Here is a 15,469-nt window from a genome sequence, read left to right as displayed (position 1 = left end):
CACTCCATGTTCACTGCAGTATTACTTACAATAGCCAAGCCACAGAAACAACCTAAGTTGTCATACACACACACGCGCACACTCTTTCCTTGTTCACTCATCCATTGATGAATATATACATACACACGCATACATACCAAAGAATGAAATCTTGCCACTTGCAACAACATGGATGGACCCTTAGGGCATCATACTAAATGAAAATAAGTCAGATAGAAAAATACAAATACTGTATGCTCTTATTTATATGTGGAATCTTTAGGGGGGAAAAGGTAACATACAGAACAGACTGACAGTTGGTGGTAGCAGGTGAGAGGTGGGCGAAATAAGTGAGGGGGTCAAAAGGTACAAACTTCCAGTTATAAAATGAATGTCATGGGTGAGTACAGTTAGTAATATTGTATTGTGTATTTATTTGAAATCTGTGTATTTGCCAAAAAGTAGACCTTAAAAGTTCTCATCACAAGAAAAATAATTGTATAACTATGTATGGCGATGGATGTTAACTCGTTACTGTGGGATCATTCTGCAATATCTACAAATAGCAAATATAATGCTGTACACCTGAAACTAATGTGATATATCAATTACACCTCAATTCTTAAAATATGATAAAAATATACTGACATGCTAATTCATCAAAATGCATACTCGATTCTAAAGTTAATCATGCCTTTCCCACAACCTGCTCATCATCTTTCAGATGGGATCACTTCAACTTAAGAAATTCCAAAGTATAAACTTTCTTCCACCAAACCAGATTTCACGCACAACTGAGAGCTGCATGAGAGGTTGCCTCTACTTCACACTGGACTTACAAATAAATGGATTCACAAAGGACCTTTCAAAAGCTAACCAGTGTGTAGGCAGAACTTCTATACCCACTATATGTGACTGACCATCTTTTACCCAACTGCCCACGTCAGAAGTCTTTCTGCCTCTCTTTTCCTTTCCATGACCCCCCCAACCGATCTGTCTCTGCTCTTACACTTAAGCCCTCCTCTTCAGTCCTCACTGCCCCAGTGCTATGGAGTGAAATGTTTGTGCCTCCCCAGCATTCACATGTAGAACCCTAATGCCCAGTGTGATGGTGTTTGGAGGTGAGGCCTTTGGGAAGCAACTGGATCATGAGGGCTCTGCTTAGATCATGGATCAAAACCCTTTTAAAAGCAGCTGGAAAGAAGTCCCTCGTCCCTTCCACCATGGAAGGTTATAATGAGGAGAGAGCAATAAGGAAGCTGGCTCTCATCAGACACCAAATCCACCTGTGCTGTGGTCTTGAACTTCCAGCTTCCAGGACTGCAAGAAATAAACTTCTGTTGTTTACAAGCCACCCAGTCTATGGCACTTTGTTATCACAGCCCAAATACCCCGTTTTTAGCCTACATTCATTCGCAGCTCTCCTACTAGAGCATTCACTCAGAGTTGCTTTATCTAGGGTTCAGAGACTCTATAGTCCACAGGTAGAAATGCATTTAGATTGAACTGGTTTCCTTTGTGATCATCATGTTTTATTTTATGCATTATCCCAAAAAGGGGTCTGCAGGCCTCACGAGATTGCCAAAGAGATCCACAACCCAAAAAGGTTTAAGCGCTCTAACTAGATTCTGCTTCTATGCTTATACCCTCCAATTCTCCTCCACACTGTAGTCAGGGTAAATTTTTTGAAACATAAATATCATCTGCCATCCATACTTAAAACCCTTAAATGGTATCAACAGCTTCCAGGATAAAATCTAAACTCAACAGCCAACAGTAGGTTCCTGACTGGCCCCTGCTCATCCCCTGAGCTTCACCTTGCCTTCCTCCATAAATGCAGCTAACATCCCGAATTGAATCAGCAATTCTCTGAATTCAGTATGCTTTCTCACTCCTCTCTGTCTCTGCATAAACTGTTCCCCCGGCCTGGAAAGCCCTTCCTCACCCTCTCCAGGTGGTTAAGCCCTGCTCATCTTTTACTGCCAGCTGAAGCACCACCTCCTCAGAGAAGCCCTCCTGGCCATCCCCCGCTCCCAGGCTTGGCAAGATGCAATGTCAGTGTTCTCACAGTTCTGTGATGATCTCCACAGCACCTTCTTCAGGGTGTTCTGCTCATTTACTGTCTGCCACCCCTTCCACACTGTGAGTTTTCTTAGAACGGAAGCCAGAACAGGGTATAACATGCCTAGCAAAGCTCAAGACACACAATAGAGTACTTAACAATGCTTGCTGAACAAGGCTCTGGAAAACAGCCAAATCAGCTTAAGTCCGGTCAGAAACCACATCAACTAACGATGTGGAACTGGCCTGGAGATTACCATAAATGCAAACTGCCAGTTGAAACACAGTTCTGCATCTATTAATCTGCCACCAATGCTCCTTCATTCAAGGCTGAGAAGTTAGTCCTTAATAGATGTAACTACCCTGGTCAGGCACTGTGCCAAAGGGCTTGACAGGCATTAGTTCACTAAACGTCAAAGAAACTCTGGGATATTCTTTTTTAAACAAAAAAAGCCAAAGAGGTAAACCACCCAAAATCAAGCAGAAAATTATAAACTCAAGTTTTCAAACCAGGTCTTTGATTTCAAAGCCATACCCAGCCACTGAGCTCAGATGGTTTTCTGAAGATAATAGATCAGCATGCCCTTCATCTTTGGAGGCATTTTGGAAGGGCCTAGGTTGCATGAAGGGCTTCCCCAGTGGCTCAGTGGTAAAACATCACCTAACAATGCAGGAGACACTGGTTTGATCCCTGTGACAGGAACATCCCCTAGAGAAGGAAATGGCAATGCACTCCAGTATTCTTGCCTGGGAAATCCCATGGACTGAGGAGCCTGGCGGGCTACAGTCCATGGAATAGCAAAAGTCAGACACGACTTGGCAACAAAACAAACAGGCTGGATGAAAGAGGAGCCCTTCATTGGCCTCTTAGCAAATGAAAGAGGTCTTATCCCCCAACCAACACTACTATTAAATTCTTTAAAATTTAATGTAATTTCCCCCATGTGTATTCTTGAAAAATCTTTTAAAATAGAAGGGCTGTGATTTTCTTCCCCCAAGAACAGCAAATAAAGCAGGAAATGAGCAAAACATTGAACTCTCCTCATCAGGCTTGGAGGTTGAAAAGGAAGGCATGGACTTGGTTGTGGCAACACCAATAACGAAAGAAAGCAGACTCTTGAAGGCCTGCGGCAGAGACACCATGAAACACGCCTTAGGGAAGGTACCATGAGGCTTTGCAGAAGATGGGTTCTAACAGATGGAACACCAATCCTGCTGAAAGGCTGCCACTTTCACTAACTTTAGTTTGGAATTTGCACTACAGCTCCCATCCTATGATCTTTAGCACTTTCCTGGAAGACTCCTAGGGACTCACACCCTACACTTCAAGAAAAAAAAAGAATGTTTTCTTTAATCTCACCCACACCACCTGTTCACATTAGTTTCTCAAAACCTTACAAATGTGGTCACCTCCTATTCTGACTAGAGGTTGGTGACCATAAAGCATATTCATTCCTAATTAGCACATTTCCCCATTCTCATCCCCCTTGCAACCCAGTCTCCCCCTTGAGCACTTAGTGTGTCCTTACTCTTCCAACTCACCTCCAAATCAGGTGACTGATACAGATCTGTCTAGTGAGTTTTCTGCATCCCTAAGTTAAACACAAAACCAGAACAATCCATTCTTCCTGTCCCTAACTCCAACCAAAAATACATACAATGTAAGTAATTTATCTACATTGAAAACTATTTAGGTAAACTTAGGGCCCGTTCAACCATGGAATCATAAATATCTAGTCACCAGACAGTTTAAAATCAAAGAGAAAAAAAAAAAAGCCTTTAAGGACACACTTCCACAGTAAAGGTTTTCTGTGGCTATCATTTTCTAAATTAATCCATACTGGTATTATTCAGACTGCAAACCCCCAAAGACTCAGAGTACACCATGTAACACTCCACACTTTTATTCAAGACTGTATCTTTATCACTTTAAGTTACAGCAACTGTTCCATTAGATCCTGTCCCACATTTAGCAAAGACAAAGATTAGCTTTACAAATAAAATGCACAGTTTAAACACATCTTGAAAGTGCTACAATACTGCAGGGTGGGAGAAGGAGTAACATGGACAACAGGTAAAGCTAATTAACAGTGATCTATACAGATACAGGGAATATAGGCCACAGAGAGTACATGACTACGTCCCCCCTAATCAACAAAAGAATAAACCAAAAGGATTTAAGCAAGGATTTCTGTGGATCAACATGCAAAAACACACCTTTATTTTTAGAGGTGAATAGCACAGTTTTGTGTTATACTAAAAGGGAAAGGCAAACTAGATAAAAATGTTTAGGATCATACACTGTGAAGATTTTGTATAACATGCAAAGTTTTATATGCAAACACAATGACTTGAAAAACCTGGTTTTCTGGATTTCAATGACATTTGAAGAAGAGGAATATAGTCCATCCATTGCTAGGACAGACACCAAAAAATCATAAATCTAAAAACATACACTGAAATACTTTCTCCCGCCTCCAGTTTATTATTTCTTGAAGGTTAACACACACCTGCACAGTTAAGAATGATTCTATTATTCAATCTATTTTGCCTCATTCTTTATGCTGAAAAAAATTTTCAGGAGAACTTTGCCAGCACATCTATCTATATAAGATAATCTAGAAAGGGTTAAAATTGAAAAACGATGACCTGATATAGGCAGAGACTGTGAAAGTATGGAAATGATATGCAAAGCCCCCACCCAATCCATAGTCTTCAAATTCCTGCCCCATTCTTCTCATGAGTTATCCATTAATCTAGAGGAACCTTCTCACACTGTGTTCAGGAATGTTACCAGTACAAACATGTAAGAAAACCACATGTCTGGCCCAAGAACTTGACTGCAGGAAGCGTATCTGCGATACTTTTGAATGGTTAAAATACTTCTTCCAGAAGTGTGGCTAAGAGTGTGATTATTTATATAAATGCACTTCAACTTACCGGTGTGTGTGAGTCCAAGAGACAGATAAGACATGAATAACTGTTATTCCACATCACTCCACTTAGGCAGCAAGAAATTAGAAAACGTACTCCCCAAAAAGTCCCAAGTACATCACCAACCTCACTCTTTACCAGGACTTCAACGAGGCAGCAGTGAGGCTAAATAGAGCCTGTCCACTACCTAGGTGTTTTGCTGTGTGGTCGGCCCCTGCTTCCCTTTCTCCCCACACCAGACTGGTCACAGTTGCAGTCCACGATCTTTCCCAGAACATTCTTCTGCCCTAAAACACAACTGCACCTGTCTCTGATACAGGACACTTGGTACAGTAGAATGAACAGATGCAGTTAGCTAGTACTACATCTTCTTCCTACTGCATTCTTCCTTCCTCTGGTGAACAGCTGCAGCCATAATTTCAGATGTCTAGCACTCTCTGCAGCTCTGCCCCGGGCCTCGATGACATGACATTTTCATTCATCTTGTGCCATTTCCTCAGTCCACTGCGTCACAGATCAGCATGGGTTTGCCCAATGCTGCTGGATAGTCCAAGACACACTCCACCTTCCTCTGAATATAGGGACTTGAATTTATCAGAAAATCGAATGCATTTATCTCTGTTCACATATCAAAAGCTATCATATGAGATTCACATTTGTGAATCTACAAAAGTCACAGTCCAAGGTGCATACCTTCAAAAATTCTCACTAAAGAGAAAAAAAATGATTCTCTATTAGTCCAACATCTTCCTGATTAAGCCTCTGAGGCTGCCAGTTTAATAAAGCTAAGAAAGGGGCAAAGATGACTGACCCAAAAGCTAACATGAAAGAAAAAGTTCAAATTATAAGACTAACTTATACTGAAATTTTAATTCCCAAAAATGACCAAAGGAGCACTTCCCAGTAATCTGAATTAACAATAGCAGTGCTTCTCCCTTTAGAAATAAAATATGTTGAAACTGGAGCCTATTATACAGAGTGAAGTAAGCCAGAAAGAAAAACACCAATACAGTATACTAACACATATATATGGAATTTAGAAAGATGGTAACGATAACCCTGTATGCAAGACAGCAAAAGAACACAGATGTATTGAACAGTCTTTTGGACTCTGGGAGAGGGCAAGGGCTGGATGATATGGGAGAATGGCACTGAAACATTTAAATTATCATACGTGAAACAAATCGCCAGTCCAGGTTTGATGCATGATACAGGGTGCTCGGGGCCAGTGCACTGGGATGACCCAGAGGGATGGGATGGGAAGGCAGGTGGGAGGAGAGTTCAGGATGGGGAACACATATACACTCATGGTGGATTAAAGTCAATGTATGGCAAAACCAATACAAAATTGTAAAGTAAAAAATAATAATAATTTTTAAAAAAGAAGATAAAAGAAATAAAGTATGTTAGAGCTGGAAAAAGAACTAAACAAGCCTCACATTTTTAGATTATGAAAGAAAACAAGGATCCAAAGAACTCACAAGTAAATACACTTGAAAGTCAACTTTATCTTAATAAAACTAGAACAAAAGAAAATAGGTCTGAAAATCCTGGCTGCCTCTCACGCCAACATTCTAGAAGAACATTATCCAACAGAACTTTTCAGGAGGATAGTGTTCTATATTCGTGTTCCCCAATGGGGTAACCACCAGCTATTGAAAAAAATTACTTAAAATACAGCTAGTATAACTGAAAATTGAATTTTTATTTAATTTTAATTAGTATGAATTTTAATAGCTATATGGAGCTAGTGGCTACCGTACTGAACACACAATTCTAGAATACAGTCTTAGATTCTGATTATTAAAAACTTCAAATGAAGCTCTTTGACCTCCCTTCTGCATTTAACACACAGAGAAAATTTCTTCTTTATTATCTCATTGAACAACATAATTTTGTTACCTAGGGACCCAGCCCAAAGCATGACCCACCTGTTTCTCAAACTCCCTAGGAGAACAGATGGGTATCAGTCATCCACCCAGGTGGAATGAAGGGTTTCTTTTGCAAACCACTCTGGCACAAATTCCCACAACAAGGCTGAATCTGAACAGTTTAAGTGTCTCATTAAAATTATATAAATAAAAGTTTGAGTTGTGACTGGCCAACTTCCTACATGTGGGTTTGTTGAGATACTGAATTTAATCTTTCTTCAAAAAGAAAAAGAACGTTTAACTTCAATCTTGATCTATAATTATTGTGGTAGTTCAAAACTTTGCATCAGTTTGCATAGACACGACCTCCTCATGACCTAATAAATTCAAATATTAGTTCTCACCCTCTTCATACTCTGTCCTCAATAAATATTTAACACACTGGGTTGGGTTTTTTTTTAAGAACTTTATATACTCAAAGAATTCTTAGCCCTCTGATTTTTCTAGTTTCTGGTTAATTTGTGAAAGCTAATGTTAACTTTAATACCCAATTAAGGACTATGAAAGAAATTTTTAGTCAAAACTTTCAACCAGACAAAAAATTTGGTTTGCCTTTTTTTGGCGGGGGGGTGAGAGGAGTGAATGGGAAAGAGAAGACTGAATGGGGACGAGAAGCGTGAATGGGGAGGAGGAAAAGACCACACCAAACAAGCATGATGTCTGACACTGGTAAACCAGATCTAACGCTAAAAAGCCACTGACTCAAAACAACGCAAAGACCATGCTTTCATTAAAAAAAAAAAAATTTATCTCCCTGTGTTCCATCACATCAAAGGGCAAAGTCTGTATTTTCTGGATATCCCAAATGTAATCAGGAAAATGTGACAGACAGATAAACATACTGACGGTGAATGGGCTTCCAAAGTGGTGCAGTGGTAAAGAATCTGCTTGCCAATGTTGGAAACCAAGAGACAAAGGTTCAATCCCTGGGGTTGGGAAGATGTAGAGGAGGAAATGGAAACCTACTCCAGTATTCAGGATCATCCAGGAAAACCCTATGAAGAGAGTCACCTGGTGGACTACAGTCCACAGCATCACAAACAGTCAAACATAAGTGAGCACATGTGAGCACACACACACACACACACACTACTTCATTTAATTCATTCTGCATCTTCAGATGCACAGAAAATTCAAAAGATGCAAAGGAAAACTGCATGACTCCTTGACATTTACCCAAAGGAGCTGAAAACTGACATCCAAAAAACCTGCACGTGGATACTGATAGCAGCTGTATCTGTAATTGTCAACACTTAAAAGCAACCAAGATGTTCTTCAGTAGGTGAATGGATAAACTGATACCTCCAGACAATCGAACCTTTTAAGTGCTTTTAAAAAAAAAAAAAGAGCTATCAAGTCACAAAAACACATAGAAGAACCTAAATGCATGTTTTAAGTGAAAGTAGCCAACCTGAAAAGGCTACCTACTGTATAATTCCAACTATATGACATTCTGTAAAAGGCAAATCTACAGAGAAAGCAAAAAGATGAGTTGCTGACAGGGGATGGGAGGAGGGAGCAATGAACAGGTAGAGCACAGAGAATCTTTCCAGTAGTGAGAACTTACTCTACACACTGTAAGAGACACATGTCACTATACAGTCATCCAAACCCATAAACTATACCACCAAGACAGAACTGCGGTATACACCATGGACTCTGGTGATAAAGACTTGTCGAGGTAGATTCATCACTGCTATAAACGCACCACTGTGGTGGAGATGCTGGTAACAAGGGAGGCTGTGCATGGATGCAGCAAGGGGCATATGGGAAATCTCTGTACCTTACTCAGTTCTGCTCTGAACCTAGAACTGCTCTAAAAACATAAAATCTTGTTTCAAAAAGTCTGTTGTTGTTTCTTAGTTGCTAAGTCATGTCTAACTCTTTTGTAACCCCACAGACAGTAGCCCACCAGGTCTATGAGACTTCCCAGGCAAGAACACTGCAGTGGGTTGCCTTTTCCTTCTCCAGGGGATCTTCCTGACCCATGGATCTGTAAGGTCGAAATGGCCCAATGCTGTTAAATAAAGGAACCCAGACGCCAAATAGATAATGTAACAGGCTTTACTGGCAGGCGCCCCCGGGCGGACCTGGGCCATCTCAACCTTACAGGATCCAACCTGCATCTCCTGCAATGGCAGGCAGCTTCTCTACCACTGAGCCACCAGAGAAGCCCTAAAAATATATAAAAACTTTAAAATAAATAAAACTGCACAAATGAGCTGCTTTGTGTTTAAGAGAATGTTTAAGGAGGGGGTTTCTAATCAAACGCATAATTAGTGACATCACTGGAATGAACATTCTATGATTAACTACAGAATCATCCTGTGTTCACATGGAATTTAAAAGCCCAGGTTAAGCTGGGTGAAGCGTGGCAACATGTTCCAATTGGAAGACAGACTGAAAAAATCAAAAACGAATGTGAGCAAGAGGGCCACACACTGCCAGGAGCCAAGCATACTTGGCAGATAACTCACAGAGTGACAGAAACAGAGTTCTACACCAATTCCCAAAGCCTGGTCTCAGAGACAATGAAAGAAATAATAAAAATAAATAACCTCTGTTTAAGCTAACTAGTCAGTATCTTGGCTGAATCAACTTTCTACTAGTAACCAATTCAGGAATAGAATTTATTTTGTAAGATTACTGTTGATCTCTGCTCTAACACCATCTTTATTTAAAATTCATTATTATTTAGCAGCTCCAGTTGGTAAGCAAAATGCTTCTCAACAGAATAGATCACAAACATGAAATACTAATAAAATCTATTTCCCTAAAGAAAATGTACCCATGTAATATTTCTTTTATGACATGATTCATTAGAAAATAAATGAATGTCTTTTTATCACAACAATAAGATTTCTACCTAATAAATCCTGTATCTAAAACACTCCATTATTCCCTAAATATGACTGCACTTTTATATCTACCATACTTTAAATTTATTTACAAAAAAAATCATACTTCTCAAAGTTGCCATTAAATAACACTGTGATTGAGACTGTCTCCAATTGTAAAGGCAGTATATCAACAGTTTTAATTAGATATTTATACTAACTAGAATTAGGAAAAAAAAAAAAGTCCACCTTTCCCCATCCTATTTAATTAACCTTTCTCTTAACCTATAATACAATCAGTATTCTTCCTGTCTTTTTTTATTTCATAATATTCTAGGTCTACTCTTTGAATAACTTTTGAAAATATTTGTGAAGACTATATCCCTCAGTACATTGTTTCAATGAATACCACTCGTACCTATATAATTTAAAAGTGCTTTTATATATATCTGTATTTCAACTAAAGAAAAAGGACCAATTGACTTTCATTTCAGATTTGACAATCACAAACTAACCTGATTTCTGCATGATTACTGAATGCCTAAAATAAGCCAGGAAAATGCTCCTGCTTGTATTTCACTAAAAATTTTCAGGGAAAAAATTGTTTATGGTCATTAACTCTGAAAACATTTATGAGCTACACAAACATTTTCCATATTTTATAGAGGTAAATCTTCAACAATCTGCAAGGTAGCAAAGCTTCCCACTGGCCTCTCTGTAACACAGTAACTTAACTACCTACACACAATTTCACAATACAAAACGAGAAACAGTATGTGTTCTAAGCACTAACATATTTGCACTGCTGCTCCTCCTGGCATTCTCCTTTCTAACTGCATTACCACAAGACCCACCTGAAAGCTCTGCTATTTCAACCAACCCCAACTGACTGGTGTCCTGAGCAGATAATGCTGGGCAGCAAATCCTACAGCCTAAGTCACTGCAGAGAAGAGCAATCCTAGAGGAACTGCCTTTAGTCAGCTAGTGCCAGAACATTCTGCTAAGAGGCTCCTCTGCAAAGGGCTGGGTGTGGGCCCTGGCTAGCTGACTTTACAGACCTGTGGCTTCCAAAGAGTTCAATGCTGACTAAAGTTTTTACAGAACATACTCACCTTCATGTTCATGAAGGGAAAAGCCAAGATACCGCCTCAATGGCGTCTCTCCATTCTCCCTGGCTCACAGACACACCTTCTCCCAAGTCTTCTGTAGCTCTGGCCTTGGCAACATGCCACAAGACACCACATTCTCTCTCACACACACACAATCATACCCACATACCCAGGCAACTCTCAAGATCATCCAATAATCTTTTACATTAAAGAAAGTCACCTCACAACCCACTCAAAGTTCTTCGACAGCTCCCCAGTGCACTCGGGACAAAAATCCAAAGTCTAAAGCATCACCTATGGAGCCCTGGGTCACTAACTGCTCTCACCACTTCAGCCGCATTTCCAGCTGACCCGTCTTCACAATCTACCAATCCTCTACAATGAACTTTCAGCTGCTCAAATCTGTAGTGCCCTAACATTCAGTCCTTCACCCATGCTATCCCCTCTACCTAAGAGAAATCACTTTTCTATTTCTATTCTCTCTTAATCTTCCTACAGGTCTAGGCTGGGCAACACTCTCCAGGCTAACTTCCTCTATCTCTTCTTCAACTGTAGTAGATGCTCCTTCCAGTACACCCTCAGTTCAGTCACTCAGTCGTGTCTGACTCTGCGACCCCATGCACTGCTGCACGCCAGGCTTCCCTGTCCATCACCAACTCCCGAAGCTTGCTCAAACTCATGTCCATCGAGTTGGTGATGCCATCCAACCATCTCATCCTCTGTCGTCCCCTTCTCCTCCTGCCCTCAATATTTCCCAGCATCAGGGTCTTTTCCAATGAGTCTAATACACGCTACACCAAGCCGAATACACTCACTGTAACTAGTGTTTCACTATTCTATGCCCCCTGCTCCCAGGGAACAGTGCCAGTGCCCCTCTTGTCGACTGTACCAGAGGCACTCAAATATTTGCTAAATATATTCTAAGTTTACTTAATGAATGTAACTTAGTATGAATGTAGCCCATAAATAAGGGAAACATGTTCAAAGTCAGTCATGATATAACGGAATCTAGGCAGCAATTTCCTTATACTTTCATATAAAGTGCAAACTATAGATGCGTTTGCTGCTGCTGCTGCTGCTGCTAAGTCACTTCAGTCGTGTCCGACTCTGTGCGACCCCATAGACGGAAGCCCACCAGGCTCCCCCGTCCCTGGGATTCTCCAGGCAAGAACACTGGAGTGGGCTGCCATTTCCTTCTCCAATATGTGAAAGTGAAAAGTGAAAGTGAAGTCGCTCAGTCGTGTCCGACCCTTAGCGACCCCACGGACTGCAGCCTACCAGTCTCCTCCATCCATGGGATTTTCTAGGCAAGAGTACTGGAGTGGCTTGCCACTGCCTTCTCCGACAGATCCGTTTAGGAAAGGTTAAAACATTATACATTAAAAAGAACACCTTTCATCGTTAAAATATTGGTTTTTTTCCAACTCCTGTTAGGTCTTCCTTGGTGGTTCAGTAATAAAGAATCTGTCTGCCAAAGCAGGAAACTAGGGTTCGATTCCTGGGTCAGGAAGATCCCCTGGAAAAGGAAACGGCAACCCTCTCCAGCATTCTTGCCTGGGAAATCCCATGGACAGAGGAGCCTGGCAGGTTACATACAGTCCATGGGGTTGCAAAAAAGTTGGACACAACTTAGTGACTAAACAACAAATAACAAATTCCTATTAGGCAAATTGTAGTTCATAAAAAGTATCATAACAAAAGTACCAAAAAAGCAGCTCTGGTGGCTTCTCAATCAAGGCTGGTATGAGCGTAACTAATCATTCCTCTCTACCACCAAACTCGCCTTGCGTTACTCAGAACCTTGCTCAGTTTCTAAGTCCTGACATAGATCTTTCATTAAGGGTTCCACTTAGAATAATGGTCCCAAGGACATAAACGTGTTGCCAGGAAATAGACCTCTAATACATCCTGGGCATTAGCTGCCACTGGCAGCTACTTTCTTTGAGCCACATGTCTTCTTATGAGTTACAATCTGAGGCTTGTGACACCAGATTTTTCCAGGGCAGCAGACTGATGTCATAAACGTGATGGTACTAAGCACTCTAAAGAGCGCACCAGCTCCACCCTGAAATCCCTGAATGCAAAGGGAAGCTTACCATCTGTAAATAAAGTCTCAGTTTCCCCAGCTATAGAGAATGGTTCCCACTTAATAAGATTTTTGTGGGAATTAGACAACCTATGAAAATACTTAGCAGACAACACCATTATTATTTTCAAGTCAAAAAGACGGGGAGACTACAAAACCTAAGGTATTTTCATATCTTCAGAACTTTTGGTAATACCATAACTTATTTTTCACTAACATCTTTTCAGCAGGAAATTTCTGTGAAAAAAAGGCAGAAAGATGAGGAAATGAGAATCTTTTTTTTTTTTTTTTTGGTCATAACCTTTGAATATTACAAACTCCACAGTAATCTACATTAAGATCCACTTTCTAATTTATCTCTGCACTCCCAAAAATGATAGCCTTAATTTCTACCTTAATCATCCCCAGGATCTGAAAGACAGTAAAGATACATCTTCAATACATCTTTCTAAAATGCTCTCACAAAAAATAATCACGTCCTTACTGCCTCTATGCACCTCGGAATATACTGAATCTTTGGGGAAAAAAACAAAAAAGCTAAATCACAAAAGTTGGCTTTCAAGGTCTCCAGTTTCTTTCCAATAGACATAGAGTCATGAGTTATAATGGAAGCACCTGTCGGGTAAAAGGGGTGGCAATCCTTAAAAACTCCAAGTGTAACAAGGAGAATTTAAACTGTAATTACAGGTGGTAAAGTTGACTTCCCACCTCATACATTTTCACTCTAACACAGGATGGCCAAGTAATAATATAAGCTGGCCAAGGTGAACATTTTTATCATTAAAAAAAAAAAATGACAGAAGAAGAGAATTTGAGCCAATTAAGCAGGCTGGCTCTCACATTCCTAAGTCAAGCTGACCTAAGGTGTTTTGTTTTTTTTTTTTTGACAAGGAACTCTTACAGATATTCCGAAACGTGTTTTAAATAAACGTGAGAGACCTCAAGAGTCTTGTAACTTTACCCAAGCCTGGGTTCTGGGCTCAACTTTCAAAAATGGGTGACGTGTGAACAGCTTCCTAAAAGCAAATGGGGCACTAGGATATAATTTAGGAAGTGATGATGCAAGTCTCCGGGGGACAGGGAGGAGGGGAGGTGAAAAAGTCAGAGGAAATACCCTCCCGGTTCCTGGGGGCACCAACTCAAGACCAAGGAGGGGAGGAAGGGCCGGCCTCCAAAAGCCGAGGGAAGGGGGCACCCCCCAGCTCCAGCCGGAGGTGCCAACGCCGCCCCTCACCCTTCCCGCGGCCCTGCCCCCCTCACCCGTGGCCCGGGCAGCCCCTTTCGGCCCGAGCCTCGGGCAGGCGAGTCCCCGAGGGTGGCAGCGCACCCCAGGCAGGGCCTTCTCGGCCCAGCGCTCCCCCCCAGTTTCCCCCAACCTGGAGCCCCTCCCCGGCAGGCCCGGCCTGGGCCCAGCCCGCGGGTTCCGGCCTCCCCGGGCCCCGAGGCCTGCCCTGGCAGCCCCGGCGCCCGCGCCCACCCGGCGGGCACTCACCCCCAGAAGCCGCAGGGACAGCGAGGCGGCAGACTGGGCGCTTTGCTGCGCTCGCTCCCGGCGTCTCCCATGGTGCTCGGCGGCGGCGGCGGCGGAGCTCGGCGGCGGCGGCGGTGGCAGCGGCTGGGCCTGGGCCCGGCTCGAAGGCGGCGGCGGCGGGGGGCTCGGGGCGGGGGGAGGGGAAGGGAGCGGGCGGGCGCGCGGGCGGGCGCGAGTCCGGGGCTCCGAGCCGGGATTCCAGGCCGGTCAGCTGGAGGCGGGCCGCACCACTCGGCCTGCGGAGCCGGGGGGTGGGGGTGGGGGGAGGCCGGGTAGGAGGCGCGGAGAGTGAGAGGGAGGGGAGCTGAGGAGGTGGGACGTGCGGGCGAACCGAGGACCGCGGGGCGGGGAGGAGCGAAGACCCGGCGCCCTCGGCAGCGCCCCCCGCCGCTCCCAGCCACAGCGATGTCCCGTGCGGCGGCGCTGGGAAGGACCTCAGGGCCCCCCCCGCCGACTCCGGCGTAGCAGCGGCTGCTGTGAAAGCCGCGGCCCCGCTCGCTCCGCAACACCCTCCCCTCCCCCGGAGGCTGCGCTGACCGGACAATGGCCGCTCCGCCCCCTCCGCGCCTCGCGCACCCCTCCCGAGGAGCCACACAATGGTCTCGCCCGGGGGGGTGGGGGGAGCCGCCGCCGGAGCCCGGCAGCTGATCAGCTGGGCGCCGGGCGTGCCACTTTGTTCAGCTCCTCAAAGGAAAAGGATGGTGCCGTGGGCAGAGCCGAGGCCGCGGGGCTGTCACTCGGCGGCTTTCGTATCCTTCGGGACTTTTAAGGTCTGAGGGAAACTTAACCTTCCCCCGCCCTGTATGAAGAAGGGGAAAGCACGCTGCTGAGTACTCTGGGGCACGTTGCCTCCCCCGAAACGGGAGTGGTACGCCCCAAGCGAGAGCGGGGGAGGAGCAGACTAGTTGTTTAAGGGTAAGTTGGGCCGGTCCCGGAGCCGCGGCGCAGCACCGCGCATGCGCCCGGAGACCCCGTAAGCCGGCCCGGGGAAGGGCTCGGAG

At 43.5% G+C, this 15,469-nt stretch overlaps 1 protein-coding gene across 2 annotated transcripts in view; it reads right to left on the bottom strand.

Moving 5' to 3' along the window:
* ZFAND3 (zinc finger AN1-type containing 3) overlaps positions 1-14,975 on the bottom strand; it is a 338,795-nt gene extending 323,820 nt beyond the window's left edge. The window contains exon 1 of one of the 2 annotated variants that reach the window (XM_055407256.2): positions 14,430-14,975. In XM_055407256.2, coding sequence (XP_055263231.1) covers positions 14,430-14,500 — 71 coding nt within the window. In that variant the 5' untranslated portion in view covers positions 14,501-14,975. The remainder of the gene's footprint in view (positions 1-14,429) is intronic. The other variant, XM_055407255.2, reaches the window with a different exon arrangement.
* Between the last annotated feature and the right edge of the window lie 494 nt (positions 14,976-15,469).

This window comes from Moschus berezovskii, chromosome 23, assembly GCF_049115385.1.
Source record: "Moschus berezovskii isolate FMDL1 chromosome 23, NW_MosBer_1.0, whole genome shotgun sequence".
Lineage (NCBI taxonomy): Eukaryota > Metazoa > Chordata > Mammalia > Artiodactyla > Moschidae > Moschus > Moschus berezovskii.
The sequence above is the reverse complement of the archived record's forward strand: the minus strand, read 5'-3'. Positions and strand labels throughout refer to the sequence as shown.